The sequence below is a fragment of the Haliotis asinina genome, chromosome 13 (assembly GCF_037392515.1).
Source record: "Haliotis asinina isolate JCU_RB_2024 chromosome 13, JCU_Hal_asi_v2, whole genome shotgun sequence".
In the NCBI taxonomy this organism is placed as follows: domain Eukaryota; kingdom Metazoa; phylum Mollusca; class Gastropoda; order Lepetellida; family Haliotidae; genus Haliotis; species Haliotis asinina.
The window spans coordinates 2,944,200-2,961,038 of record NC_090292.1 but is presented as its reverse complement, the minus strand read 5'-3'; the positions used below and the strand labels follow the sequence as shown (position 1 = coordinate 2,961,038).

Below are 16,839 nucleotides of genomic sequence, written 5' to 3'. Positions count from 1 at the left end.
TTGGGGCTATCAAAAAAGTATCACACTTGTCAGTGGGCTTGTAGATAATTTCTCGTTACAGTTTCACACAGCACATAGCTTGGATTTCATTTCATATCTGCTCAAGATGTGGCTATCAAATTTCACAATGATAATAAAGTAGAGTTATCCTTCATAGATATCTATCACTTCTCTAGAAACAGTCCACTAAACATCAACATCAAATACCATATTGACATATTCTTTCATTCTTACATAATGATGATTATGTCATAAAAATCATGGCAAGTGGAAAATTAGTCAGAACAAGTTACTTTCTTAAAGTAACAATAAACCACCCTGAATGTGTTTCCCATTGGGAACCCCTCTCTCAACAACCCACCTTGAATGTGTTTCCCATTGGGAACCCCTCTCTCAACAACCCACCCTGAATGTGTTCCCCATTTGTCACCCCTCTCTCAACAACCCACCCTGAATGCGTTTCCCACTGGGCACCCCACTCTCAACAACCCACCCTGAATGCATTCCCCATTTGGCACCCCTCTCTCAACAACCCACCCTGAATGTATTTCCTTCATCCTACACTCTCAACAGCCCACCCTGAATACCTGAATATAACACCACACATTCAAGGCATAGTCAACACATCCTATGATAAACTCACCATAGAACATGTGACCTGTTGTAACTGATGCATCCTCAATGTAGCCCCATTCATCCACTCAGCCCCATTCATCCACTCAGCCCCACCCAACCTGGGGGGTAGAAATCTTCTGCGGTGAACTGACGGTCTATAATAGTTCCTGGGATAGGAAAGTCCTTGTAGTACACCACCATCCCCCCAGCCAGCCAAGCCCCCCACCAGCCAAACGTACCTGTGGTGATAATACTATGATTGCACATCGTTAACATTGCCATGTGAACGCTCATGGAAGCCGAGTCGGAGATCACAACATCAAGAGATTCAAAGTTGGCCCTACACCACTGTGTGTCATCTGATACGAACATAAATCTAACAGCACCAAGTTTTCTTCTCATGTATTTCATGGCATTCACAATATATGACTTTGGTGCCCCCTTGAATCCAAGCTTCATTGCCCCTGGAATAAGCATGTCAGTACGTCGGACGTGAACACATACGGTCAACTCACTCACACCTTTGAAATACGACGTGAACATCCTCGCAGCCTCGTTACGTACATGCTCCTTGAATACAAACTCTTTTCGTATCGTTGATTCAAGACCAGCAAAATATTTCCACGATTGAATATACCCATCTATCGTGATGTTCATTATTGGCAGCGTCTCAAATTTCTTGTCGTATGTACAGGGCATTGGGTCCGTTACAGGCCGGACACACAGTGCATGGTCCGTTCGGGTTCTCCGCAAGTCGAAGCAACTTGTAAGGGGATGTAAATAGTACAGGTATGGTTCTCTCTTATTTTTTGCTGCAATGCCAAGCAAAGACGCATAAGCATACATCCAGTTACCAAGGCGACCATGATATGACAGTGTGACGAAGAGTTTTGAGGGTTCACTGTGCTGGTGAGATGCGATGTGATCAGTACAGGCTCTGTAGTCTTCATCAAATATGTTCTTATAGAAAGACACTAGTTCGTCTATCCCCAAAAAGCATGTGAGAGTCGAAAGGCACAGAAATAAAACCAGCAGTACTAACGGTATCCGTGAAAGATGTCGTCTGATCTTTCTGTTCATGATCAGGCGATCCCTCAGTCATTCCTGCAAATAACATGGAAACAAGGAATTAGAAAGGTTGTGTTGGTCTTAACATGAATTGTGAAGTGCTTCAGGTAAATCAGTATGAAACAGTGCTGTACTTACATAAGATAACTTTATTGTCCTGTAATGGAAATTTGTCTTGCAATCAAAAAGCCAATACAAAGCACATAACATATATTGAGTAAGTGAGTGAGTTCAGTTTTACGTTGCATTCAGCAATATTCCAGCTATATGGCGGCGGTCTTTAAAAAATCGTGTGTGGACCAGGCAATCCAGTGATCAACAACATGAGCATCGATCTGTGTAACTTGGAACCAATAACATGCGTCCGCTAAGTCAGTGAGCCTGACCACCCGATCCCATTAGTCGCCTCTTATGACAAACATTGTCGCCTCATAGCATATATTGAGAGTATATATACATACACAATGTCAAGCTAAACACACACACTGATGAACCTGATGCTTTTGAGAGATAAACATCACTCGAGGCAGATTCAGGAGTGTGTGCAACATCACCACCTTCCACCCGACCCCCCATTTCCCCATAAGGGACCGATCTTAGTTCCTGGATTACCGGACTAGGGAGGGGGGAATTTAAGGGTTGTCATCCATTTCGTCTTCTAGGGAAGTATGAGGGTCAATAGTTTTGTTTTCTATTATATTTAAATTTATGCTTAATGGTGGGTAACTGATTGTGACCATGGCATGCAGGGGAACCACTTTGTACATAAATCTTTGGAGGGGGTGTCCACAACCACAGGCAAACTGTAGCGCAAGTGGAGTTGCGCAGCGTAGAGAATATGACCAGTATTCATATATGTGAGCGAAGCGAGCAAGGGTTGGTAACGCACTTCCCTCGCTTTGGTTCAAAAAATATTTTTCATGTCAAAATAGAATATCGCCACCATCAAAGGTACACACCAGTTTCCTCACTAGGTTGTGCTCTCAAATTTCCAACGCCATATTTAATAATTACGGCTCAACGGAGTGAAGGAACAAGAATAAGCAGAAATTATAATGATATACCATATTGCCTAATTGTATCATGATTCTGTTGGATTGTATTTGTCTTAAGTGTCAGCGTTATTGTTAGATCTTTTGTAACATTTATTCTACAATAAACAGGGGCGTAGTGGGCGTATGAAGCATGGGAGGTAACTCTTTATGTATTCCATACGGAATAATAACTTGTTCCTTCACTGCTTTTAACCGGAAGCTGGCAGGGGTAATAGAGGTGAAGAACGGTCTGATGTACCATAAGTGGCGCTTAAAATGTTGAGTAAAACATATTGCACGTGAGTATTTATTAAATATGGGGTTGGAAAACGGAGAGCACAACCTAGTGAGGAAATGGGAGTGTACCTTTGATCGTGTCGATGTTTTATTTTGACATGAAGAATTTTGACATATGTGAATGATTGGTCATTTTCTCTACCCTGCACAACCACATCTGCACTACTGTTTGCCTGTGTCCCCGCCTAGATCCACTTATTCAACCAACCCAGCGTGAACTAAACACACATGGTATGTTGACATTATTTGACAGGTCTCTTCAAAAGGGGCGAGATGGGCAGGGCAGACACATCCCACACGCTAGCCAAACAACTCCTGGAATCGAGCCCCAACTCCCCTTCCAGAACCTATTGTCCTAAATTCATAATTCTTCATCTCATACATCTGAAAGCAAATGATGACTGCCTATGCAAAGGCATTCTGATAAGTCGTATATATATAATCTGGCAGATTCCACTTTACGGGTCTCTGGATGGCTAGGGTTAGGTTAGGGTTATTGCTATGGAACACATTTCAACATTTTATAGCACATGCCCAAGGTAAGGGCAGATAACTCATCCTGACCATGAGGATATCCTCAGCTTACACATCCTCGATATCTCCAGGGTATACGTTCCGATAAGTCTCCACTATACCCTGGACGCATCTACGGTTGTGCCCGATAAATTTATTACATCCCTTTGCTGGCTCCGCCTTCTCACAGTAGCCAGTCAGCTAGGCCGCCGTTATAACTGAGCTTGCCAGTGTCAACAAAGGTAGCGGTCGCAACTGCAAAGGTTTGCTCGCAGTGCGTCCCCGATTTTAGGGAAATCATACAAACAAATTGACAGGTCCGAAACTTTAAAACATCATATGCAAGAACGCCTTCTAACTCTTCCAGAGAACCTCTGCATGGTTTCTGTTGCCAAGTATAATTGGTTAGATAATTCAAAAAACGAAAGTGAGTTGTGATTGGTTCACTCAACTTCCCAGCGTAGACACCTGACTGGATCAAAAGACAGTCAAGGGAGGTAATAAATTTATCGGGCAGAGCCGTAGATGCGTCCAGGGTATAGTGAAGACTTATCAGAACTTATACCCTGGAGATATCGAGGATGCAGCTTACATTGATTTGAAACAAATCCCTTCTTCCAAGATGGGAAGTAGTGAGTGCACTACAGACTGTAATAAATGGAAGAGGTGTAACAACTATGTTTAGAGCTAGACTTGGTTGAATGATTTTGTTATTTTGAAATATATGTTTTAAAAAATGATTTGTTGGTAACAATAAGTCATTACACGAATGAAACCTGTCTTATGTGACAAAGGCATTTGTAAAAGAAATTTAAAATGGGTGACTTTGACTTGTGGTCTGCATTTTCATCAATTTCATGACTGAGTTACCTCCCACTGAAACCTAAAACTACTTGCTAACGCAAATATGTGTGAATTTTGTCACTTTTTCAATAATAAGAACGGGACTTTAAGTCTAGAAAAATGAGACGATTTGCGAATGAAACAGATTGGGAAAATCCCAATGCAAAAATATATAAAAAATAAGTTTTTGCTCGTCACGAGTCCATGGTCTGTCTGTCTTAGCATTTCAACCATATCATTTAATTTCTCATGGGTTTATGGTAAACTTGTCAACAAATATTTGATATTTGTTTAAAGATTTGTTATTTTATCAATTTGACAACAAGAATCATCAGACTATCCTCCAAGTTCCACATAAATCCTAACTAAAACTCTTTCTGCTGCTCCAAAACAAACCATAACCTTTAAACAATTCTAAGTCTAGCCATAGAAATATTTTTTAAAGAATTATGGCATGATTTCAATAAACTGCTGGTGCATATGTAAGCTTAAAAAATATACAATGAATGGCTTTCACATTCTGCTCCAGAAACGAAATGATTACTGACGAACAAACAGGACTAACAGACAAGGTGATGACTATATATCCCACAGTATTGCATAATTTTCACTGATTAAGTTATCATCAAAATTATTACACATTCCCTAAATCAAAGATATATCATCAAGTTGGGGTTGACTAAACAGATAAACAGTATCATAAAAATAGCCACTGATGACTGCAACATATTACACAAGATAAGAAACGTGTTCTTTAACTCATTCCACATACAACTACAGTATTCCATAAAAACATATCATAAAAACATATCATCCACGAAGTGTCCTTAACACTTCCCCTTTAAATTAGTAGTTGACACACTGTGTTCCTGAACAATTCATCCATTTCCACCTACTTATTCTCAATTGCTATTTATAGCCACTATGAATACCACTGACCTTAATTCCCCCCCCCCCCCCCCACCCCCTACTAATCAGCAAAACTAAGGACACATTTGTGATTTAAAGATTTAATTCTGACCATCAAATGAGAGTATTTTACGTACGTTTGTCATTTTTCTGTTTCGTTTGATTTTTTGCTATTTTTGTAGAAATTTTCATGACAACTATGGACAATAAAAATCCACAAAAACATGTTTATTTGGAAAGATTATTCTTTCTTAAGGTTCACATGAGATAATGCCATTTTTCTTATAATAATATCACATATTTAGAAAAATCGCTACATTTCAACTTCGTAAAGGGCGCGTGACGCGTCCCAATATAAACACTTGTTCGTCACACCAGAAATTAACACTTTCACTGTGGACATTCGGTCAGTTTTGCTATCAATTGATATCTGACTACTGATTTACCTGCATGATTTCTATAGTAGAGCAGGGCGTCCATACATGGCCTGCATTCACACAGGTAAGCAGGACCTGACAACACACATTAACGTTACTTGCCTCATCCTAGCTTCCCGAGTGTTATGTCCAGCAAGTCAAACGTACCCAGGTAAGGGAGGTAATCACACTTAGCTTACAAACGAGAGTGCCGCTAGAAAGAATATGTGAGCTATAATATTTTCATTTCAACGTTCCCTTCCGAAAGGTGACATGGAATCTCCCAAGCAGTATAGTCCCATGACAGACTATCGTGTCGGATAACCTGGCGCAAGTGGCGGTTTGAGGTTTATGTACGTTTGTTAAGGATTATTCGATTCCTTCATATCTACAGTCATTCTGCTGGCCCTATCGGTGTGGAAGATTACAAAGGCTGTGTTTAAAAAATGCCTAGGCTAGTTTAAAGATTACACACTGAATCACACCTCTTTTTTCTTTTTTGCTTCTCTTTTGATTGTATTTTTTTTTGTTCTTTACTTGTTTACTTTTATTGTTTTGTTATTGCTCAATGTTGCTACATTCTTGTTGCTGTTGTTGACGATGATGATTTTTATTTATTTTTTTTTGCGCGCGTGTGTGTTTCTTTGTTTCTTCATTTGGGGTGTGCATGTGGGCATGGAGGTGGGTGTTTCTTGGGAGGGAGAATCTTTTTTTCGAGGGGGTCGAGGTGTGTGCGTGAAGGGGGAGGGAGAGGTATTCAGATAAAGCTAGGCAAGGGATCGTGATAACCCCACTTGGTTGTGGAAAGGCCTGTCGACACATCAGGTAGACAGCATAAGGTGATTCTACTTAGTCTTCTTTTCCTCAAAGACATTGCCAAACATCTACAACGTGTGACATCACTACCGATGACCGATTTCTTACAAAATTCGGGGTCACTGACGTCTGTGCGGTCCTTAAACAGGTACAAAAGACGTCGGTACACAAGACTTTGTTTGGGACCTTCCCTTATTTTTACACCAATATGTGATGTATGTAAACATAAGGATTCTGACGATGTGAGAATTGTCATTTGATTTGATTTTTCAAATTATTTTTTTATATTTTAATTATGAAAGGGAGTCCGACAGAAATGCCGATAACTACCGTTGTCGTTCTGCTTGATACACTGGCCCAGTCATGGTGTCACGCCGCATGAAAGGTTTAACAGTTTCGTACGAATTTATCAAATCTGTATGTATTGTATCTATTTGTCATTTCCCATTTCTTACTCTTTCCATTCATATTCTAAAAAGCCTGAGCCTATGCATGCAACCAATTATTATTAATCGACGAATGGATCACTGATAAATTGCGAAAATGTTCAGAATTTGTCTCTATTTACATTTCAAGCGAACGCAGTCTCACAAACACCGCTCGTTTCAACACCCAATACGTTTCGTTTGATTTCGTCTGAACACTTGGTATCGGTGACAAGAACATTTATTGGTATTTTATTCTAATCTGTATGGGGAATTCAGTGATGAATTTGCCGCAGTGGAATGTGAAATATGGAATAGGCGTCTCATGACCAGCCTTCGCCAAGCGTGATGTTGTATCCACCATGCATTTTGGCCAAATTACCTCAACAATGCTATAAGCCTTGTGAAAAACAGCGTTCGCTCGTTCGGCCGAACACCCGGGTTCGATTCCCTACGTTTGTAGCCATATGTTTCTGGTGTCCTGCGCCGTACAATTGCTGCAATGTTGCTAAACGGCGTAAAAGCATACTAAATCACCCATCTTCATGTAACTCTGTATATGATGGTTCCCATGGCACCCAAGGGTCCTTCTTGTGAAGATCCGGGTTGGAACTATATCTTCAGCAACCCACGATTGTCGACCAGATTCGCTGATTTGGTTGACACATGTCATCGTATCCAATTTGCGTAGGTCGATGTTCATGCTGTAATGGACAGGATTATCTGGTCCTGACTCGATTATTTACAGACCGAAGCCATACAGCTGGAGTATTGTTGGGTGCGGAGTAAAACTAAACTCACTCAGCCCGTCTTGTGGTGATGGGTGCTGAAAGCACTCTAGGAAACCATTGTCCCCAGCAACAGATACCGTTTATGTACTGCACCACAAATGCATAATAAATGTGAGCATTTATATTTTAATGTCTCAGTTCTACATAAAAGGCACAAATAACGAAAAATATTGACAGTAGCGGGTAACCTCGCCTAGATGAAAACTGCAGATGTTCACATCCTGTTGAATGTCAACATGGAGGCTGAGAGTTACACAACTGTCAATGTTTCGTGCATTATGGAATTTTTCTTACGGTAGGAACTCTCTTCATCATCTGATGAAAATCAACAGACATAACTTCAGTCCTTAAATATTCCTAGTATCGCCTGCATGAATATACAATGAACAGTGATGGGCGCAAGACGGATGACGTCACAAAAGCTCTCTGTCTCAATACTGTACAATTTAAATAATCACGTGTGGTGTTTGAATGACATTTTTTTAAAAATCATAATTCATGTAACTATCAATGTAAGGATCGCATGGATAGTTGTTGACGTTCATCACCCGATGAGGACAGTTAATCACGGCGCACTTCCGTGAATCCCAGCAACAAACTAACAAAGCCTAACATGAAGTATACTTCATTTCCTTTGCCAACTATACAAGAATAACAATTTACATAATGCTTTTCTGGTAAATTTCACATGTTGCCGCTGTTAATTATATATTGATATATATTCCTCACAATAAACACGTTGTACACTTCTTAACTTGCAATGGTTTCCAGGTCCCTGTCATCGCGGCGAGTCGTCAACTTGCGACATTCGAGACGGAAACTTACAGGTGATAAGCTAAGGCACACATACTTCACGACATTGCAGCAAACGATTATATATAATAAGGCATGTTTCGCAATTTCAGTAGCACCAATATGAAGTTCAAACATAGCACATACATCTATGTTGTTTTGTACATCGTGATTACTACATTTTGATAATGAAGGAACATGGTTTTTTTTACATTTTGCTGTTAAAGGATTCTACCAGTTCGAACCGAAAGGAAAATACAGCAAATAGGTTACGCTCGACCTTGCTGTTAGGAGGCATTTCTCGTGGGTCTGGAAAGGATTTTGTCGCTTCTGTTTACATTTTCAGTTTCCCCGACGCTTCAACGTTTAACTGAACGGTAACAGAAACATCTTTATCTTACATCAAACAGAAATAGGATCAACGTTTAATATTAATAATAATAATGAACAAAGAATAACCGAATCAATCTCCGGTATGCCGTAAGTGTGAAGAGAAATAAAAGCCTTACGTGACTTAAATAGATAAATGTTTATATCACTGAAAATGTTATTGACATCCTTTATACTAACACCTGCACTACACCCACCATACAGCCAGTTCTCTGACTCCCTGATCCCTGTCTGGGTCCATACACAGACCCCATCATGTCCGATTTTCAGCTATTCACTATTCCTCCACTACCCTTTCCTAGAAATAATCCCGTCACCCACTCCACTAGTAACTCCAGAAATAATCCCGTCACCCACTCCACTAGTAACTCCATATAATTCCACTATCCTTTATCTAAGATCTACCCCAGGTGCATGTTTGAATCTCTTCGAGAGGTTCAGGGTGGGGCAAAGCCAACGTATGATTACAGATTCAACTTGCTCTGAAAATGACGTGTCTTTGAAAGTGGTCAAATTGTGCTTGCTATAGAAGCGTCAAGATTTGTCAGTTTCGTCGCGTGACATGAGTAATAAGCATGTGTCTCAAGCCAAAGGCGTCAGAGTTGGTAGGTATATATGTTTCTCTACATCCCCAACTACTCTGCCTCGTCAGCGTCCCCCCTCTCGTCTTCAAACTCGTCCTCCTCATCAACCTCGGCATCCTGGTACTGCTGGTATTCTGACACCAGGTCGTTCATGTTGGACTCGGCCTCCGTGAACTCCATCTCGTCCATGCCCTCGCCAGTGTACCAATGGAGGAAAGCCTTGCGGCGGAACATGGCCGTGAACTGCTCGGAGATGCGCTTGAACAGCTCCTGGATGGCCGTGCTGTTGCCGATGAAGGTTGATGACATCTTCAGACCACGTGGTGGGATGTCACAGACGGCGGTCTTGACGTTGTTGGGGATCCATTCAACGAAGTAGCTGCTGTTCTTGTTCTGGACGTTGAGCATCTGTTCATCGACCTCCTTCATGGACATGCGGCCCCGGAAGATGGTGGCGACCGTGAGGTAACGGCCATGGCGGGGATCACAAGCAGCCATCATGTTCTTAGCGTCAAACATCTGTGTCGTCAGTTCCGGTACGGTCAAAGCGCGATATGATTGGCTGTGCCTGGAGGTAAGGGGGGCGAACCCTGGCATGAAAAAGTGCAGGCGAGGGAAGGGCACCATGTTGACCGCCAGCTTCCTCAGATCGGCGTTCAACTGACCGGGGAATCGGAGACAAGTGGTCACTCCAGACATGGTGACGGATACCAGGTGGTTGAGGTCACCGTAAGTGGGCGTGGTCAGCTTTAACGTGTTGAAACAGATGTCGTAGAGAGCCTCGTTGTCGATGCAGTAGGTCTCGTCTGTGTTCTCGACCAGTTGGTGGACAGAGAGGGTGGAGTTGTATGGCTCGACGACCGTGTCGGACACCTGCAACACATTGACAACACCTGCAACACGTGGTGTTTTGGTATTCCTGTAAATGGTATCATTATGACATTAACTGGCTTCCACTTACTACAGAGGACCTTCCTATTGTACTCATTAACACTTGTCCACACACATAATTATATATATTATGTATACATGCACCTCAACCAATACTCCGCTCAACACTTGCGTGATATCGGTGTTGGAACTTACACCAGTTTTTAATATAGTAAAATGTTGTTCATCAATATATTTTGTTATCCTTCCATACTGTTCCAGCTTGCCCCGCGCCGAAGAACAGGGTCCGGTTCCCCACATGGGTAAAATATGCGAAATGAATTTCTGGTTTTACGCTGCCGTAATATTTCTAAAAGCGGCGAAATATCAAACTCACTCCCTTCCCTGTGACAGTGATTGGTGAAATGGCTGGTGAACATGTGTGTCACTGACAATAGGTAATCAGTATTACAGCAACAGTAAAAAAAAAAAAAGATGAGTGAGTTCATCTCATGGCCCGACTCGCGTGGCTGACACCACTAAAACTGAGTCTTCCTGTTGTTCCCTGTCAAATGTATTTACGTGACAGTACGAGCAACAGACGTAACGTAGTGAGTGAGTGAGTGGGTGAGTGGGTGAGTGGGTGAGTGAGTGAGTATGGTTTAACGCTGCTCCGGTTTACGCCGCTTTTTTCCAGCAGTATCACGGCGAGGGATACTAGAGATGAGCTTCACACATTATAGCCATAGTGGGAATCGAACCCAGATTTTCAGCATGACTGTTTAACGCCTACATCAGCATCTATTCACAAACAGCATGTAGCAGTGGGGTGGCACAGTGGTTAGAGTTCACTGGTCAAACAGAAGATACTGGTTCGATTGCCAACGTGGTAACACTGTATGGACCCCGTGTCTGGTTTTCACTACCGTCGTATTGTTGGAGTATTGCCGAAAGCGGCGTAAAATCATACTCACTAACCCTCCGAACCGTAATGTCTCTTATGCGTGACATCAGACAACAACCTGTGCGTTCATTACTCATCACTGGGAAACAAGTTGTATAGTTTGGGAATCTAAGAACCTTGTATTTAAACATCTTGGGCATTCATATTGTAGTTGAGGTTGTAGGCTTGACAATATCTATCACCATGCTCCATAGTTAGAGTGTCATTATGGATTTTGAGACGGTCCCCGCTGGAACTGTGCTAATCTGGAGGTTTGCGGGTTGACTGCCAAGCGGTGGTAGGATCGTGGACACTAAACTCGGTACAACCAACACAAAGGTCAACGCTTGGGTGTTTACCGTATCTGAGGTGAAGTGAGGCTCGATGTCGTGATTACCGTTGTGTCACACACGTAGTGGCGTGCTTGCCCGCCTGTGTGTGCGCGCGCGTGTGTACGTGCGCATTTGTGCATTTGCTCTCTTGTACATGAGTACAAGGTGTGGAGTGCATTTGTAGAGTCCCCCGCCATGATATTGCTTGTATATTGCTGGAGACGGCGTAAAACTAAACTCACCCACTGCCAGGACACCACACCCCAATCTGACACGTGCACCCCACCCAGATACAGTATACTACGAAATCAAGTGTCAAAATTAACCAAAGTGCGACAACGTGGCAATTTCTGGCATTCGGCGGTTAACAATGATCATGCGAACTATATATGGTGAATATGGTCAATATGGTGAAAGATGTAAAATATTGCGATGGAATATGCGACAGAATGATGTCATATTCTTAATGTCGGTGTCGTATTTAGCCAGATAAACGTGTTTTGGCAACAAGGCAAATACTTTTCACTTTATTCTGTTAATTCCCACCTCTGACAACCTCTGAAATCAATGGCGGCACAAGGTGATCTGTTACTTTAGGAGGGGAAATTGTCTTCTGCAGAGTTGAAATTTCACAAACAATGTCGCGTTGTCGCATTGTCGCATTGTCGTTTTTTAACTAGTTATTGCTGAATTGCAAAATTTTATCAAAGAAGATGGATTATTTTCGATGTTGGAGCGGGTCAGAGATACTCGGAGATGGAACTCAGAACAATACTAAATGCGCATACATGTGACCGTGAATAGGGGTCTAAGTGTCGGGGATTACTGGAAGTTTCACGCCACGATACCTTTAACTTTTGTCGACATGCGTTGGATACAAACACAGCCAGCAAGTGATGCCACGGTAACAAGTGGTTACCGGTTGGTACCGGTACTGGGCAAATAATCGTATCCGACACCCTATTAATCAATATCAATCGATGTTTGTGGTAATCACGTGACGCTGGTGAATTAATCGTCACCTCACGGTCCATCTATGTCTGACTTACCTTTGGGGAGGGCACGACCGAGAAGGTGTTCATGATCCTGTCTGGGTACTCCTCCCGGATCTTGCTGCAGATGAGCGTCCCCAAGCCGGAGCCGGTCCCCCCTCCCAGGGAGTGTGACAACTGGAACCCCTGAAACAACACCTAGACTGTTACGTAAAAAGTGGCGTAAAATAGCACACGGCAGTTCCACAAAACGATCTTAGCGCAACTACCATCGTAACCCTGTGATAAAATATCGAAGTTATGATCGCCTTTGCGCCCAGGTTGTTTGAAAGGCAAACGGCCCATGCCCCCGTTTCACAAAACTGTTGTAGCGCTACGCACCTTCTACACTTCCTAGTCCGTAAGATAGACTTACAACAGTGGTTGTGCTACAATTGTCGCAACCCTTGACTGTAACATAGACTTACAACAGTGGTTGTGCTACAATTGTCGCACTTCTTAGACTGATGCACAGACTTACAACAGTCGTAGTGCTACAACTGTCTCACCTCCTAGCCTGTAACATAGACTTACAACAGTCGTAGCGCTACAACTGTCTCACCTCCTAGACTGTAGCATAGACTTACGACAGTCGTAGCGCTACAACTGTCTCACCTCCTAGACTGTAGCATAGACTTACGACAGTCGTAGCGCTACAACTGTCTCACCTCCTAGACTGTAGCATAGACTTACGACAGTCGTAGCGCTACAACTGTCTCACCTCCTAGACTGTAACATAGACTTACGACAGTCGTAGCGCTACAACTGTCTCACCTCCTAGACTGTAACATAGACTTACAACAGTCGTAGCGCTACAACTGTCTCACCTCCTAGACTGTGGCATAGACTTACGACAGTCGTAGCGCTACAACTGTCTCACCTCCTAGACTGTAGCATAGACTTACAACAGTCGTAGCGCTACAACTGTCTCACCTCCTAGACTGCAACATAGACTTACAACAGTCGTAGCGCTACAACTGTCTCACCTCCTAGACTGTAACATAGACTTACAACAGTCGTAGCGCTACAACTGTCTCACCTCCTAGACTGTAACATAGACTTCCGACAGTCGTAGCGCTACAACTGTCTCACCTCCTAGACTGTAACATAGACTTACGACAGTCGTAGTGCTACAACTGTTCTACCTCCTAGACTGTAACATAGACTTACGATAGTCGTAGTGCTACAACTGTTCTACCTCCTAGACTGTAGCATAGACTTACGACAGTCGTAGCGCTACAACTGTCCCACCTCCTAGACTGTAACATAGACTTACGACAGTCGTAGCGCTACAACTGTCCTACCTCCTAGACTGTAACATAGACTTACGACAGTCGTAGTGCTACAACTGTCTCACCTCCTAGACTGTAACATAGACTTACGACAGTCGTAGTGCTACAACTGTCTCACCTCCTAGACTGTAACATAGACTTCCGACAGTCGTAGCGCTACAACTGTCCTACCTCCTAGACTGTAACATAGACTTACGACAGTCGTAGCGCTACAACTGTCCTACCTCCTAGACTGAAACATAGATTTAAGACAGTCGTAGTGCTACAACTGTCGCACCCCTTGACTGTAACATAGACTTACGACAGTCGTAGTGCTACAACCCCCGCACCTCCTAGACTGTAACACAGACTTACAACAGTCGTAGTGCTACAACCCCCGCACCTCCTAGACTGTAACACAGACTTACAACAGTCGTAGTGCTACAACCCCCGCACATCCTAGACTGTAACATAGACTTACGACAGTCGTAGTGCTACAACCCCTGCACCTCCTAGACTGTAACACAGACTTACAACAGTCGTAGTGCTACAACCCCCGCACATCCTAGACTGTAACACAGACTTACGACAGTCGTAGTGCTACAACCCCCGCACCTCCTAGACTGTAACATAGACTTACGACAGTCGTAGTGCTACAACCCCCGCACCTCCTAGACTGTAACATAGACTTACGACAGTCGTAGCGCTACAATCCCCGCACCTCCTAGACTGTAACACAGACTTACGACAGTCGTAGTGCTACAACCCCTGCACATCCTAGACTGTAACACAGACTTACAACAGTCGTAGTGCTACAACCCCCGCACCTCCTAGACTGTAACATAGACTTACGACAGTCGTAGTGCTACAACCCCCGCACATCCTAGACTGTAACACAGACTTACGACAGTCGTAGTGCTACAACCCCTGCACCTCCTAGACTGTAACATAGACTTACGACAGTCGTAGCGCTACAACCCCCGCACCTCCTAGACTGTAACATAGACTTGCGACAGTCGTAGCGCTACAACTGTCCTACCTCCTAGACTGAAACATAGATTTAAGACAGTCGTAGTGCTACAACTGTCGCACCCCTTGACTGTAACATAGACTTACAACAGTCGTAGTGCTACAACCCCCGCACCTCCTAGACTGTAACATAGACTGACGACAGTCGTAGTACTACAACCCCCGCACCTCCTAGACTGTAACACAGACTTACAACAGTCGTAGTACTACAACCCCCGCACCTCCTAGACTGTAACATAGACTGACGACAGTCGTAGTACTACAACCCCCGCACCTCCTAGACTGTAACACAGACTTACAGCAGTCTTTGCCATACGATTGCTTCCTGAAACAGGGCGTAGGACCACCTAATGGGTTTATGCTACGATCCGCTCAAATCTGTTTTACTCTTTGGCTTCATTCACTCAGACTTCAAGGTGAGGACGGAATAAACGTGTGCAAGACTTGGACAAAGGTTATATGTGTCAGTGTGAACGCACGTGAGTTGGGGTAGTCGGGTACAGCCATAAGACGCACGCCCCAAAACTGTTCTTTGACAAAAACAAAGCAAACTTGACGCTAACCGAGGACTAGTTCCTTAAAGCGATCTTACAATATGTATTACACGTACGGTAGCCGTAGAACTAAGATACTTCGTAAGTTCGTTCGTGACTTCGTATGTTTTCACGCAGCACCTATATTCAAGCAATATAACCCCGAGAAAGCAAAACATGATATCCATGTTGCCATGAGAATCAAACCAGGACCTTCAGCAACACTAGTCGTCTCTTTCCCCGCTAGACCTGTAGGTAACTGCGTACATCTCCAGTATTTTAACATACAACCGTTGCCAGAATCGCTTTACGAATTTAGTTGTTTGTTAAGACGCCTTCCAATGTTTACCTCTTTACATCGATTTTACGAATTTCTGCTTTGTGATCATATCATTTATAAGACACTATTCTAAATTATTCTATTCTATTCTAAATTATTCCTTTATCGAACCACTGCTACAAAGAAAACACGCTTATTTCAGTTACCTGGATACAATCGCAATTTTCCGCCTCTTTCCGGACAACATCGAGGACGCTATCCACCAGTTCGGCTCCTTCCGTATAATGCCCTTTCGCCCAGTTGTTTCCGGCACCGCTGTGACCGAAGACAAAGTTATCCGGTCGGAAAAGGTTCCCGAAAGGTCCGGATCGGATGGAATCCATCGTTCCGGGTTCCAGGTCGAGTAGAATGCATCTCGGGACGTACTTCCGGCCTTGACCCTCGTTGTAGTAGACTTCTATCCGTTCCAGCTGCTGGTCGGAGTCACCGTTGTATGACCCGGAAGAGTCAATTCCGTGTTCCGTGGAAATGACCTCCCAGAATTTGGTCCCGATCTGGTTTCCGCATTGACCTGCCTGGATGTGGAGTATTTCCCTCATGGTTGTGAAAATAACCCTTGAATCGCGATGATGATGTCGGTTTCGGCTCGAAGGTTTTGAACTATACAAGTCACGATTGTTTTCTACAGAAGACAACTGTTTCTGAAGTTATTAAAGCTCTTGATAAAGTTTGTATTACCACGACGGAAGGATGACGTTTTTGCCTTAGTGTAGAGAGAGTTGCCAACAGCAGTTACTTGTTCCCGGAAAACAGGTGAATGCAATCCGTGCTTCCCTGTTTCAACTTTATGTCTTCAGAGCCGAGAGGCGTGTAAATATTCGCCTCAGGGCGCTGTGTTGACAAGGCCTGCTTGACCTTCATTCGTCTGTGGGTAAATGCTACCGTTTAAATGTGGGTTTAAGACAGAAATATTTTAATTGCGACATTTTCACGCTGGGAGAGGAAAAAGGTGATTTCAAGGTTCTTTGTTTGGAAACACAGCCTCAGGTAATTTAGA

At 43.2% G+C, this 16,839-nt stretch overlaps 2 protein-coding genes across 2 annotated transcripts; both read right to left on the bottom strand.

The window, feature by feature from the left end:
- Positions 1-660: 660 nt before the first annotated feature.
- Positions 661-5,815, bottom strand: LOC137259896 (galactoside 2-alpha-L-fucosyltransferase SEC1-like). Its single transcript, XM_067797542.1, has 2 exons — positions 5,726-5,815; positions 661-1,719 (listed from the first exon to the last, which is right to left on the bottom strand). Exon 2 carries the CDS (start codon positions 1,693-1,695, stop codon positions 712-714), a length of 984 nt encoding a protein of 327 aa, XP_067653643.1. The 5' UTR covers positions 1,696-1,719; positions 5,726-5,815; the 3' UTR covers positions 661-711.
- Positions 5,816-8,336: 2,521 nt separating this feature from the next.
- On the bottom strand, positions 8,337-16,568 carry LOC137260065 (tubulin beta chain-like). The gene is made up of 3 exons (XM_067797759.1): positions 15,989-16,568; positions 12,688-12,816; positions 8,337-10,366 (listed from the first exon to the last, which is right to left on the bottom strand). The coding sequence occupies exons 1-3, from the start codon at positions 16,379-16,381 to the stop codon at positions 9,545-9,547; spliced, it is 1,344 nt and encodes a 447-aa protein (XP_067653860.1). The 5' UTR covers positions 16,382-16,568; the 3' UTR covers positions 8,337-9,544.
- Positions 16,569-16,839: the final 271 nt, after the last annotated feature.

What these genes read in the sequence shown, in the direction of transcription:
- LOC137259896 (XM_067797542.1), bottom strand. Translation starts at nt 1,695, where the DNA reads ATGAACAGAAAGATCAGACGACATCTTTCACGGATACCGTTAGTACTG.
- LOC137260065 (XM_067797759.1), bottom strand. Translation starts at nt 16,381, where the DNA reads ATGAGGGAAATACTCCACATCCAGGCAGGTCAATGCGGAAACCAGATC. An exon ending in AAAATTGCGATTGTATCCAG is followed by an intron (nt 12,817 to 15,988) that starts GTAACTGAAATA and finishes GTGTTGTTTCAG; the next exon opens with GGGTTCCAGTTGTCACACTC. An exon ending in CGGTCGTGCCCTCCCCAAAG is followed by an intron (nt 10,367 to 12,687) that starts GTAAGTCAGACA and finishes AATGTGTTGCAG; the next exon opens with GTGTCCGACACGGTCGTCGA.